The sequence below is a fragment of the Coloeus monedula genome (genome assembly GCF_965178545.1).
Source record: "Coloeus monedula genome assembly, chromosome: 7".
Taxonomy (NCBI): domain Eukaryota; kingdom Metazoa; phylum Chordata; class Aves; order Passeriformes; family Corvidae; genus Coloeus; species Coloeus monedula.
In genome coordinates, this window is record NC_138787.1 from 14,710,797 (window position 1) to 14,724,097 (window position 13,301).

The window sequence follows — 13,301 nt, forward strand, 5'->3', positions numbered from 1 at the left end:
CAATAATGAATTTTGTGAATAAACAAACATGACTATGCCACCATTTTTAAAAACAGCAATGGAAATAGCAGGACTGTGTTACTGCCAAACAGTGTACAAACAACAAAAAGCCATAGCTGGCACCCCCCTCTCCCTCTTGTAAGGTCTCTCTTTCCCCTCTTGTTCGTGTTTTCTCCCTCTCTTCAGGAATGCCGAGAAAAAATTGTGGCCTGTCCTGCCACTACTAAACCTGTGCCTTACAGACACATCAGTGCCTCTATCTTATTCTATTCTTCATCAATTCTGAATGCTTGAGCATCCTCTCCTTTCAAGGTGAGCTCCAAAAAAACTGGTTTCATGTAACTGCAAAGATAATAAATTCTGTATTCTGCTAGGTATATAAAAAAAAGTCTCTTACTACAACTGCTTATTTATATTGTCTCAGATATGCCAGTATAACTGAAGTATTTTGTTTGTGATTTACAATTCAAATGACTAATCACCATAATCATTATCCTCTTTCTGGGTACACAGACTGAACTGTGGTTATGCAATTTATTTAAAGTCTATTTGGGATCTTCTGTGATTATCTATTAACAACGCAATGGCAGCTTGCAGAGAATTATCCCTTTGCCAAAGCAAAAACGCATAGCAGTCGTCAAAAACTCTCTGGATATACTGAAAATCCTCTTTATTGAAAAGGTAATCCTGAAAGGTTTCTTTTGTTGCTATTATCCTTTCCTTCTTGCCTATTCCCTCCTTCAGCCTTCAATATGCACATAATGTGTTCAGAAAATACAACATATTTCAGGCAACTGGGCTACAATTTAGCCCTATAACCTCCTCCACTTCTCTGTCCCCAGCACGACCATGCATTTCCATCTCAAGCTCAGCACACACCTCTCTCTGCAGGGTAGCTCACAAACAGTAACAGCCCAACCTGATCACATCCCTTAAATGCAGACTCCACCACTTGACCTAATTCCAGGTTCAGTGCTCAACTTTAAAAAAACAAACCGAACAAACAAACCAACCAAAAACAACAACAACAACACCCGAACAAAACAAAACAACAAAAAAAGCCCCAACCAACCAACACACACAGCGCCCTGAAATTCCACCACCACAAAACACCAACATACTCTGGTGGTTGCAAGTCAACACCGGTATTAGAGCATTTCCTGACAGGAAACCTTCAGTGTGTCCCCTGCATCTTTCCGTAGCTTTGTCAAAAGAGAAACTCTCCTCTACTCTGGTATTAAACCCTCCTGTCTCATCAGAAGCACAGGAAGGAGCTTAGATAAAAGGCTACTGTGTTATGCTGACACACAGGACACTAACTCCCTGATAAGGTCTTCTCTTGCTTTTTAAAGCAGACCACCCATAAAATATCATTATTTGTGGGCTTAGCAGATGACACAGTTCCCTTGCATCCCAAACACCACTGGTGTCTCCAAGGTGTCTAATGCATATCCCTGTGTAACAGGTACAATTGCTTCAACTGTACATTACCCAGAAGGAAAAAGAACACAAGATAAAGATTCAGTAATGAAGAATCAGTGTTCTGGTGCAAAATCAAATACCCATCCCACACCAAAGTAGTTCCATGACATATGGTGTAGTCAAGGACAAAAGCTTGTCTGATAGGGACTGTGACATCAAAAGTAAATTATTTGGCAACAAAGCCAGTATTTTTTAAGCTGCTTGCCATAATGGAAACTGAACACTGCTCTGCATTTGCACTGCAGCTTTGGCACAGCTACCAGCAACATACTGGAAATGCAAGATCTGCAATGGAGACAGAAAATAAAATTTCAGAGAGCTGAAGGTCACTGTGTTCACCACCATTGACTTCAATGGAGCAGCCAAACTCTCTCACCTGGGTTCTGGTTGTAGAACGGGCCCCCGTTCATCTGGTTCTGAAGGCTCGTCTGTGATGTGATGGAAGGAGGCCGCCGATAGGGCAAGGAGCCCCCGATGGTTGGGGGTGTGTGCCGAGCTGCAGGCCTGTTCATGCTGTAGAACTGGACTGGGTGACCTAGGGTACAAAGAGAAATGCATTAGCAAAGACAAGAATGATGCCCGCTTTCTCTCTACCTGCACTCAATTCCAAAGGTTTGGAAACGTTTCTAGATCTTTATTTTAAGACAGTCTGCATCCTAGGAAGAGTCAGCCATTTCAGCTGTCACTGTGGCAGGACACTGAATGTCTCAAGACCAATACAAAACACAACTCTCCCAACTGCCTACACTCAGCACTGCCTACAAAAGCCAGTATGAAAATACCAAGGTGTTTAAGCTACAAATCTCCAAAACGAAAGAGAATAATACCTAGTTATCTATTTTAAATAATGTATTACAATAATTTCTTGTGAATTCAGTTATTTATAAGCCTGCAAAAAACTCTCCAAAACATCACAGTTCTGCAATTAAGGAACATACATGTAAAAAATAACTGTAGGCCATTTCCAGGATTCAAAGCTGTTACTTTCTGTAACTGAAAAACACAGTACTACTTGTCTTAGTGCTACTTAGAAGATATTCAGAGAATCATCTGGGGAGAAGAGAATGTTAGAAACTGCTTGAAGGATGGAATAAATGAAGTCAAACTCAAAGACCCTCTTTCAGGGAGCTGTCAATTAAAAAAACTCCTTAAAAACTTGCTCTGTATTTTCACTACTTTCTGCATTCAAGACATTGATCATGAATACCAGCAACCAATAAACGAAGCAAGGTATCTCCTGTGCTCACATAAAATTCTCTGGATTTTATACTGTATGTAACAGTAAGCTGGATTTATTATTCCCACAGGGGACAAACTATTCTGCCTCCACCGTTTGTCCTAGAAGCAAATTTGAGAGTTTGCAAGAAAACAAGGGAAGAAGGGATGGTCACTGTGGTTGAGAATAGAGAAACAGAACAAAAGAATGTACAAAGTTTAAAAAACCTGCATTGTTCTTCATTATGTTTTGCTTGCTTTTCACAACTTTGTACTAGGTCAACAAATAAAAATACAAGTTGCTTGCTCTATTACTTGCTTGTAAGAGCAAGTGCATGAACTACAGATTCTCATTCCCTCTGCTTTGTACCAATAATGTAGTGTACCATATAAAAAAAACCTACTTTTTACAAATGAGGAACAACTAAGAAAGCATCTGTTCTATAAAGGCTTTTTCCCATTTTTCCTGACGCGTCTTTCCAATGTCTGTCTCTCTCTCTCTCTGTAACCTAATGTACTTGCAGAAACTGGTGGTGATTGGAGAGAAGGGAGGAGAGAAGAAACAGGGCTAAGAGGTTTTTAAGGACGAAAAGCTGTGACTTCGGAAGTGGTGATCCATCCAGTCTCTTCAAATACTTTATTTCAGAGAAGCCATACAAGTAACCTCACTAATAAAATAGGGAAACAAAAGATCTTAAAAACAGTAACTAACGTGAAATTTCCCTTATGAAATTGTGTGCGAATTCACAGCCATTAAAATACTAATCTTTGCTTGATTTTGACTTGTTAAAAATACAGAAACAACATGGCTTAAGAACTGGGATACTGACAGTGCATCAAAAATGAAAAACTGATTGAGACCCCATATGCCACAGCTCATCTTCATGAAAGTAGTTTAGACATCAGCATCATCTTCTAAGACCAAAATTCATCACACTTCAGAAAATTCTGGTCACAGTTACGGATTCTAGTGCAAATATCTTCTAATTCTTTATGAGCTACAGCCCCTTAAACTAAATGCAATTTCAAGAATGCTTCTGGAACTTGGTGCAATTCTTACTAAGAGAAGGACACTAATAAACACAAACCAACTCACACCCCTGTGAGCAGCCTCCATTGTAATGTAAAGTAGCAAAGCATGCAGGTAGCTACATGTGAATTTGGCTGTCTGAAGGAGATCTTTACAATGCAATCTCCTCATCAAAAGGTGATACAGGACAGCATTATGGTTGGTAAGTGCTACACTCTACAACTTCAGCTCATGAGAAAACCATAAGTGTAGCACTAAAAAAAGGAAGTTGCAATATACACCCTAAGTACTACATATTAAAACAAAATGCTTTAATACTAGTCTACATAATAAATACTTGTATTTTACCTAATACTGGACAAAAAAACTCTGCCCTTTTCATCAGTTCATTAAAGGGAGACTCATCATTTGACAGCATTGAAGAAACCAGTCATATAAATTATACTTTGCTAGATGCACTTTTTTAAAATTGCATTTATTAAAGTAAGTAATAGAGAGAGTAAAGTAAGTAAGTAATAGAAAGAGTAAAAAGACCCAGAACTATCGGTGCTGGTTCCCTCCAAATACAATTATTTTATGAGGTTCTCAGTATCCAAAAATAAAAAAATTATGATTTAGTAAATTAGATAAATGTAAAAATAATAAAATTATAAAATTAAATGATTGCTGTTAATAAAATCAGCACACCTTGAACTGTCTGCTATAACTATGCATTATAGTTGGGTATTATCAGATATTTTCTAGTTATAATTAAGTTTTTTTTTAAATTATAAATCACTGCTGCCAAAGTAACTTTGCAATGCCTTGGATCATGATCACATCTGGGTTCATCTGCCCAGCAGCTGGAGCAGACACTCACCTGCAGAGGGTGTGGAAGAAACAGCAGGGGGAGTTGGAGAGGTGAAGCCATCAGCAAGGGGCTGAGCTCCTGCAGCAGCAGCAGCATCTGGAGCAGCGGAGGAAGGGGCAGGAGGAGCAGGAGGAGTTGGGGCAGGAGCAGAGGTAGCAGGAAGGGGAGAAGTGCCAGCTGAGCCAGCAGGGGCTAAGTGAAGAGAGGAGGAAGAGGTGGAGTTAATAAGGAGATATGTTAGCAAGGATTAGAGAAAGCCTCTGACTATTCAGTGTTAGCTATTTATTAGCTGCATAGCATTTCAGAATGCATGAGATGAGAAAACAATGGAGCTGTTAAAGAAAGGTTCATTCCTGTGTAGATGGTAAATGACGGTCAAGCAAATCCACTTCTTTCCAGGTCTGAAGGGAACACAACCCAAACTTTTCAGTGAAAGCCATTACTTTTGAAAGATGATGTTGCACTGTGTTATTTATGCTCCAGTCTCTAGCATGGCCGTCTGTAAGTTTTGTATGAATTAGAAAATACAAAGAGGAAACCAAAAAATTTCCAGCTCTTTGTTTCAGAAGCATCAGCTATTTTGCTGCAAGCCAACTACAGGCTCTTCTTCACTGAAAAGGCTGAGCAAAGGAAAAAGAAGTCCTAATAACTCTTCCTACTTCTGGAAAGTCTGGGGCCATTACATTGAGCAAGTATCTCTTTGTGACAACTCAGGCTTGCATTGATGTACTCAGGATTTACTCTGTGCCTGCCTCTCATTGAATTTAATTTTCTAAAAACATGCTTCTATGTATCTGCATAAACAGCCAATGAAAAAACATCTATTTATTTAAAAGGACAAGGGAGAAGTGTCCCTCTGCCCACTGAAAAAGGTGCTGTGTCCTACCTTGTCACATGCAGACAGCCAGGCAAAAAATTCTGATAAACAAATTAATACATAAAAGGAACATTACAGCACATCAGACATTCAGAGAAGATACTACTTGATTCAAACTCATATTATCAATAGCAATGAACACGGGGCTTCACTTGGAGTTTAGGAAACTGCAAATGCTCAAGGTTATCACTGAGGCAGAAAGAGGAACAGCAAGTTTCCATTTACCTGGATAGACACTAGGAGGAGATGGTGTGGGAACAGCAATGGGAACACCTACACTTCCACTTCCACTGTTCTCTCGACTGCTGCTCCGACTACTTGGGTGGCTTCCTCCACTGCTCCCACTGCTGCTGTAAGAAACCAAAGGAACCAGGGTATGAATATGCTGCAGTTCATGCTGAAACATAAAATCTCTCATAGAGCATCTTACGAAATCAAACAAGTAACAAGGAACAAGAGAAAAGAAACAGGGATGATGCAAACCTATACAAAGCTGTTTTCCTGAAACTAACCACTTTGACTACAACACAGGAGGTTTTTCAGTAAGTAAGTAAGTTTTTCAGTAAGTAAGTTTTTCAGTAAGCTTAGTGAGCTTGCCCAAAAATGAAACATTTCCAGAACCTTGTTCAAAGCATGTCATTCCAGGGTTGTTAAGCCCCTACAGAGGAAATACAGAGCTTTTTCCTAAAACTTTAAAAAGTATAGAGTGCTTAGACTGCAATTTGTATGCTTTCAATTGAGACTACTGAAGTCTAGAAGTTGTAAAACAGTAGTACTTAAGATTTCTCATCTTTTAAGCCCACTTGTCTAGCCATCCTCAGGTACTCACTATTTTTAAAAAGTAAAGATTTCAAGGGAAGTATTTAGATCTATCACATCATGAAATTTATTAACCTAGAGAAAAAGCTAGTCTTCTGCAGAGCCTTTGGTAATGCAGTTTAGCTTTACTCTGTTTGAAGTTATCAATATCCCCAAAATACTATGCTACAATATCAGCTACTCAATCAATAAACATCAAAGACTGTTCAAAAATGTCAAGTATAAGCATCTATGCAGCCCTTCAATACGTAGAAGGCAAGTTGTGTACAAAGCCTTCCCCCAGTGTGGTAATCATTTAGTAAAACAGTATCACGATCCACCTCCTTCAAAGACTTCACAGTCTTAGCAATTCATTAACTGCTCCAAGTGATAGCACTAAAACCAAAGTGAATAGGGGATTAAGTGAATAATCTTAACATGATTCACTATTCTGGTTTTATTAGTGCTCATTCTCATCACTTCCAATGACATTCCCAGTCCATACAATGAATAAGGGAGCTTCAGGGTATAGGGAGGTGCTGCTGGATTTGGTATTTGGCACAGCATTTTCTGGCCCTGCGCCCACGGGCCAGGCCGGTACCTGTAGGTGCGGTTGCGCTGGTTGACCGAGGCCGTTCTGACCGGGCTCTGCTGGGCCGGGGCCATGGTGCGCGTCGGGCTGGGCACGTAATCGTTGGGAACCACCGGGGGCCGCACCGGCTCCAGCGTGCGGTACGGGGAGTGCCGCCTGCACCGGCACAAGCACATGCCACAAGCGAGTTAGGGTAACGCAGACAAAACCAGAGATTCTTCACTCACTAAAAGACAGCTACATACTAATAATCAGTAATGTGAGCTTAAAAAATGAAAAAAGTTTTTTCTATAACTTTGCAGTACTTATTTTGTAGGATGAAGGAAAAAACAATTAAGGATAGTCTTCACGTACTTCAGTCTTCCTATCAATAAACTCTGCATTGCACGTCCCGTTCTTGTTTTAAAGGTAAGCCATTGTCTTGCATTAAAATAAAGCACCATGGTGTGTATGTATATACATAATCACATACCAGCATTCATCCCACTTGTAACACATTCTCCTAAGGTCAAAGTCAGATTCATAAACTTAGCAGGAAAGTACTTTTATCAAATACAGCACAAATAATTAATGAACAGTGCCACATACTCATTTTTCAGTTGTTTAGCACCACCTGTGAAAGCCACAGCTAACAACATTTTACTCTAAAGCTTGTAACTGTAAGTGTTCTGCACTGAGAAAAAGGTTGCTGTTGGGAAAGGCTGATGATGCCCACTGTCTTCTGGCAGAAGCACACTAACATACAAGACATGATCAGTGTTAGAGGATGCAGATGTAACACCTCTTGACCTTTGTGAATTGTTAAAATGAAACTATAACACTCCTCCCAGTACAGAAAAAGAATCTTCCCTCTTTTCCCTTCTGTTCACCCACTCAGTAACTGCACTTACCCAATAGTTCCTTTTCCTGACATCGGTGGACTTGGTGGCTTCTGGGTGGGTGGTGTTGTGCGAGGCAGCCCACCCATCTTCATATTCTGGGTGCTGACCTGCATGAAAGAACGGGGAGAAAAACGGCCTTCACTGAGCTCAGGGTCGAGGGGGAGACACTGAGATGCCTTTAGCAATTAACTCTAAGTAGGGGAAGGTTTAAACAAAAAAAATTGACAGGCCATGCGTTTTATATGCAATTTCCACTCTGCTAGAAGTCAAGAGTTGCGCTCAAAGGACTCTTTGTGACATAGAGATTTTAGAAATTGTACAAAAAAGTGAATTTGCCTTCAGACTATCACATAAACATTAAATCTCTGACAATACAGACACTGAACCTATCTTGGCTGAACCTCCCGGTCATCTTTTGAGATAAAGGCAGTTATTTCACATGGCACTACTGAACAGTAAATTTGCAAAAATATTTTTGAATACTGTTTAAAAATACTAAGGCTTATCTAATAGGCCACAATCTAATGTGATTTATACAGATAGGGAGAAGTAATATATAAATATGATCCATTAATGTTTTAATGTTTTCACAGCATATAAAAAACTTCTAAAGGTAATTACTTTAAATATTAGTTACATACATGTAAACATAGAGAGAAAGCTATTTTGAGAAAAATACAAAGGTTTATTTTTTCCCCCCATCAAATCTGTAGCAATTTCTTCTCTAAGAGTTTATAAATAAATGGACAGGGAGATAAATACTTAGCAGTGATGTGATATAACTGCAATTGTCCACTTCCCCTCTGTCAGGTTAAAATACTAATGAAGTAAATTTGCATAAAATAATTTACTCTAACTTCTTTCAAAAACTCATTTGCATTCCTGCCTGACTGATCAATCTAGGAATCGTAAACAATTGTTACCAATGTGCATTTTGCTTCTCTGCAGTCTGCCAGCCAAGCAAAACTCCCTCAATGCACGCATCCTTACAGGAATCATTACACGGTCTGCTTACAAAACAGCTCGGATTCACGAACGCCTGAGCTACTGCTTAGGCACAGAGATATTCAGCAAACCTGAACAAGTGTGCTTACATCCCTCTCTCTATTCTTCCTGTCATGCTCTATTTCACAGTGTTTCTTCTTTCCAAAACCTAAGTCTTGGCTACTGCCCCCACCTCCCACAGAAAAAATGAAACAGTGATCAAGGCACTCAAAAGTATTTGCAAACATCATTGAAGGCAAATTACTCCTTCAAAATTTGACTGTAACAACTCACTTAAAACCTTGGCAATGTTTAGATTTGTGAATTGATAAATATTGACAACACTACAAAGAGTAATACATTCAGGATTCTAATCCACTGAAACTTGATTCTCTGGCTCTAAATAATCCCAGTGCTATCTACGTTTTCAGTCTGCAGGGAGGAAAAGAAAACCCAAGCATTGGAAGGGGTATTTTGTCAGATTCAAAAACAGGAGTTTGGATTTAGTTGTGCAAGAGTACTCTGGAATGTCAATTTAAGACAAAATTATTTTGCACAGCATTATAAAGTCCTTTAAGCCAACTCTAAGCAACAAGAAATCTAAAGTTAATTCAAGTGAGGGATGAGGTAAGCACTGAACTACAACTACTTGAAGGGAAAAGGGAAAGTGTAAAATGAAATACATTTTATTCTATACACGGAACATTTAAGAAATAGCAAAATCTGAATTTTTTTTTAAAGTTGCAGCACCTCCTGTATTTCCTCTTTCATTAAACATGCCTGTTTCACCCACCTTCCTACTTGAGTTTTCAAAAAAACCCCCATAAACATACAAAATCCACCTTAATTAAATGCTCACTGAATTGTCACTTGCTGTATTTCAAACAGCCCACTCAGCCTCTGCTTTTGGATGCCTTTAGATGACAGAGCAATCTGCATGCCCCTGAATAGTCCATTTAATTAGGGTTTTAATTGGCTACACTATTGGTTCTGACGAGATGATGTAACCACTGGCTATCACTTTACAGTTAATATAAAATTCCATATATTTAATACAAATAATCTTATTATTTTACACACAATGTCTGCAAGAACAAAAATTAACTTCCAGGCATCCCCAGGGCTACGGCTACACGAAAAGAAAGGATGGCTGAGGTGGAGGATGCTGGAACATCACACTGGGTACAGCCAGAAGTGGAGGTAACCCTTCCCTCACTAACACAGAACTCCAGTGACTGCTAGATACTTTCATTAACACTGCAGTATAACCCATCCTTGACAAAGGATGGCAAGAAAGCTTTAGAGAATGTGGCCAAACAAAAAATGATCCCTTTTTAGCCCAGGAACTCAGCAAAAAGAAACCATCCTTTAAAAAGACTAACCTGAAAGATGGGGAAATTCACAGGCAGTAGGTTTAGTTTCAGGGTCCTGGAAATTACTTTTCAACATTGAAATTGAAATGTTCAAAGAGCAAGTAATTAAAATTTACAGGGCTGTCTTCAAATCTGACAGGACTGATGGCTTTAGGATCAGCTACTCTAAGTTAAACAATCCTGTGCAAGTAACTTCCCCTTTGACTTACTGCCAAATCATCACACAAGAGAAATTAAAAATATACAATCATTTCAATAGTTCTAATCAAAATGGGCAGATCCTTGAAAATAAAAGCATGCAAGATACAAAAAAAAAATCTAAAATGGCACAAAGTTGCAACTACAGCTGAGATACAAACACTATAATATATCCAGCTGTCTCCTTCAATGATAATTTCTACTGGAGGGCAGGGTGGGCAAGGGAGGCCATTATTGCTCCCTCTCTTCCACACTTTACTCTGTTGCCTTTTCTGTTTTGCACATATGGTTGTAAATACAGCTTCCATACACAAATCCTCACCTATACACATCCCTCTTACAAACACCTAAAATCTGAAGCAACCACCAGAACTTGAGGTCACATTTGCATTTGCTGTCAAGTTAAAAAAAAAATCCTTTTTCTGAAGTAAACTGGTATTTGCCAGAAGTTGCATTGTTTCAGACGTCATTTCCTCTGGTTCTGCACAGCTGGAACTACCCAGATGCAGCTGATTTCATGAGAGGGTGAAAGCAGAGGAATGCATCTGCCTGATGATGGTTTGACTGCAGGACCCCACAGGTCTGGGGCTGATTTCCAGTTTAAATCTTGCAAATCATTGTAAGAAAATGCATGGCAAAAGAGAGCCTGCAACCAGAAAGACAAAGGAGTATCTGTCTCTGCCTTTGCTCACAACTGCACAGTTAACCAGCCAACCACTGTGTTTAGAACAGGAAAAAAATAACAGAGGGAGTAATGATTTGGGCATAAAGCTCAGGAAAAAACCACAGCTGACTGATGTAAAAGCAGGAAGACAACCCCATGACCAGATAAGTAGGGCACAGGGTCTGTTCAGAATGCATGCAGGGATTTTTCAAATAATTTTTTTTTCCTTTTTCACAGAAGAAAAAAAAAAGTAAAAAATATTACCAACAGAAGTTGTGGAACACCACATAATTCTAGCAAGATCTTGGTTACATTTTTTTTTTACTGGATACCTTGCAGAAGTTTTTTATAGATGAATTAGCAAGAACATGCACTACAGAAAAATATCTTCTACCGAAGCTGTAACTTTGTCAGTACTGGAGTTGGAATTAGAAGTTTTGCCAAGGAAGAAACAACAGAAACTACTTAAAAAGCAGATCCTTGGTAAGTAACACATCCTGGAAAGCACTCTGGGATCCTGCCCCACAGTAACAGCTGTAAAATGAACTGTAAAGAAATGGATCCCAATGGACCATTCTATTCCAAAATGGTACAATAGTATTTCATCCAGTATTTTCTATTACTGAGCTACAGTTCTAGAAAGGTACCATCTGATGACTTCAAGACACAAGACAGCACTCACTAGAGCACTCAGAAAAACTATCCTTTTAAGTCTAATTTTTTTAATAATTAAGACTTATTTGGCCAGTTTCTGGTTTTGGCGACAAGTTTTTCATAGATTACCGTGATTAAAACACCATCTTATGGTCCTACATATAACCAAGTTTCCTTCATAGTTACATTTTTATCAGCATTTGACATACTGAGTTTCTTTAGCACTCCACTGTATAAGGAATTTGTACAGAAAAACTGGTTAAAACTGATAAATCCTGCCGTCCATTCAATTTAATTCTTGGGAATGTTTTCACGAGCAAAAAAAAAAATACACTGAACAGGAAGTGCAGAAATACGTAGTTGGTCAGACATGAGAGCTGGTCAAGAGACTGCAGAAACTATTTGCACCAATGCCCTGTATTTATACAGATGTGAGGCACTTACCTGCAAAAAAGCAAGGTGGGCTTTTTGAGGGGTTGGGTTATTTTCAGTTGGTTGGTTGTTTTTTCCCCCTAAAAATCCTGAACACCAGATACTCAACAATCAAACCTCAGGAGGAGCTACTTTCTAAAGCTGGATGCAGCCAGAATTTTTTAAGTGGTGCTTTACATTTATACTGTATTTTCTAGAACTTTCAGGATGTCAAAAGAATAATTTTTTTGTCCAAAACCTAGTAAGAAAAAGTGTCCCACCAGTGATGTTTCATGGATTAGATTCAGAAACTTCAGGCAGTTCCTTGACCTTCTTGAGCAATTTTATACCAAATTACAGGAAAAAAACTCACAAGGCTGAATGAAAACTACCTTCCCATACCTTGCTTCATCTTGTTAACACTACAGAGACGATGAATAGATTTTTGGCCCATCATCTGCTATCTCAAAGGCAATTCCTTTTCAGGCTGTGCTCAGTCACTCAAATACTTACTGTGCGTGTCTAATCAAACCATTTGCTTGTCAGTTCATTAACCAGTTTACACAGTAGTGAAATGTATAAATTTCAGCCCTGTTTTGGCTAATGACCACAAGTAGAAGCTTCAGTAAATGAGCTTACTTGTTTTTACCACATCCACCTATGTAAAGTAATTGAAGAACCAAGTCTGGTGAATACAAAAAGGCTTAAACAATGTAATTTTCAACTGATTTTCCTCTGACTTGTAACTGAAATTTTCTTCAAAATCTGTTTACAGTTTCTCAGACACAAATCCAGTGCTACAGTCAGTCAGTTTAATATTATAGCTGCTAGGTAAGGCTAAGGTTTTTTTGCAATCATGAAAAAGAAATGCAGGCTAAACACTTCATATCCAATCACTTCTACGTGAAGTAAAATAACCATTCACACAGTACTGGGGCTACTAACTGCTTTTTAGTCTTCTTTCAGCCTGATGCACAGTGACTGTAGTGAGAGAAAGAATAACTCAGGTCTACTGAGAGATGCTGCGCTGCTTTCTGCCTTTTTTGTTTTCTCTTTTAAACTCCCATGTTTTGGCAATGAGAAGTTGACTGACATGTTTGATTCCTCAGATCAAATTTCTAATTGGGTTCACTCTAGTAAATAAAGAAATGGTGTTATAACAAAAAATGTTATTTTCATTCCAAACCTATAAACAGAAAAAATATTTTCTCTGAAAAGCTGAAGAGACTCTTATTGCCACTGCAGATAATGCACAGATATGTCAGTTCATATATAATCTACAATTATACAAT

General features: G+C 38.7%; 1 protein-coding gene across 22 annotated transcripts in view; it reads right to left on the reverse strand.

Moving 5' to 3' along the window:
• ABI2 (abl interactor 2) overlaps positions 1-13,301 on the reverse strand; it is a 66,739-nt gene that overhangs the window by 12,951 nt on the left and 40,487 nt on the right. For 6 of the 22 annotated variants that reach the window (XR_014226561.1, XR_014226562.1, XM_082284856.1 and 3 more), the window contains 4 exons: positions 7,735-7,832; positions 6,854-7,000; positions 5,680-5,804; positions 1,859-2,017 (listed from right to left, as the gene is read on the reverse strand). Coding sequence is in view for 20 of the 22 variants with exons in the window: in XM_082284856.1 (XP_082140982.1) it covers positions 1,859-2,017; positions 5,680-5,804; positions 6,854-7,000; positions 7,735-7,832 (529 nt within the window). In the remaining 2 variants the exon portion in view is untranslated. Of the gene's footprint in view, positions 1-1,858; positions 2,018-4,586; positions 4,770-5,679; positions 5,805-6,853; positions 7,001-7,734; positions 7,833-13,301 lie in introns of all 22 variants that reach the window. The other 16 variants (XM_082284850.1, XM_082284848.1, XM_082284849.1 and 13 more) reach the window with 5 other exon arrangements.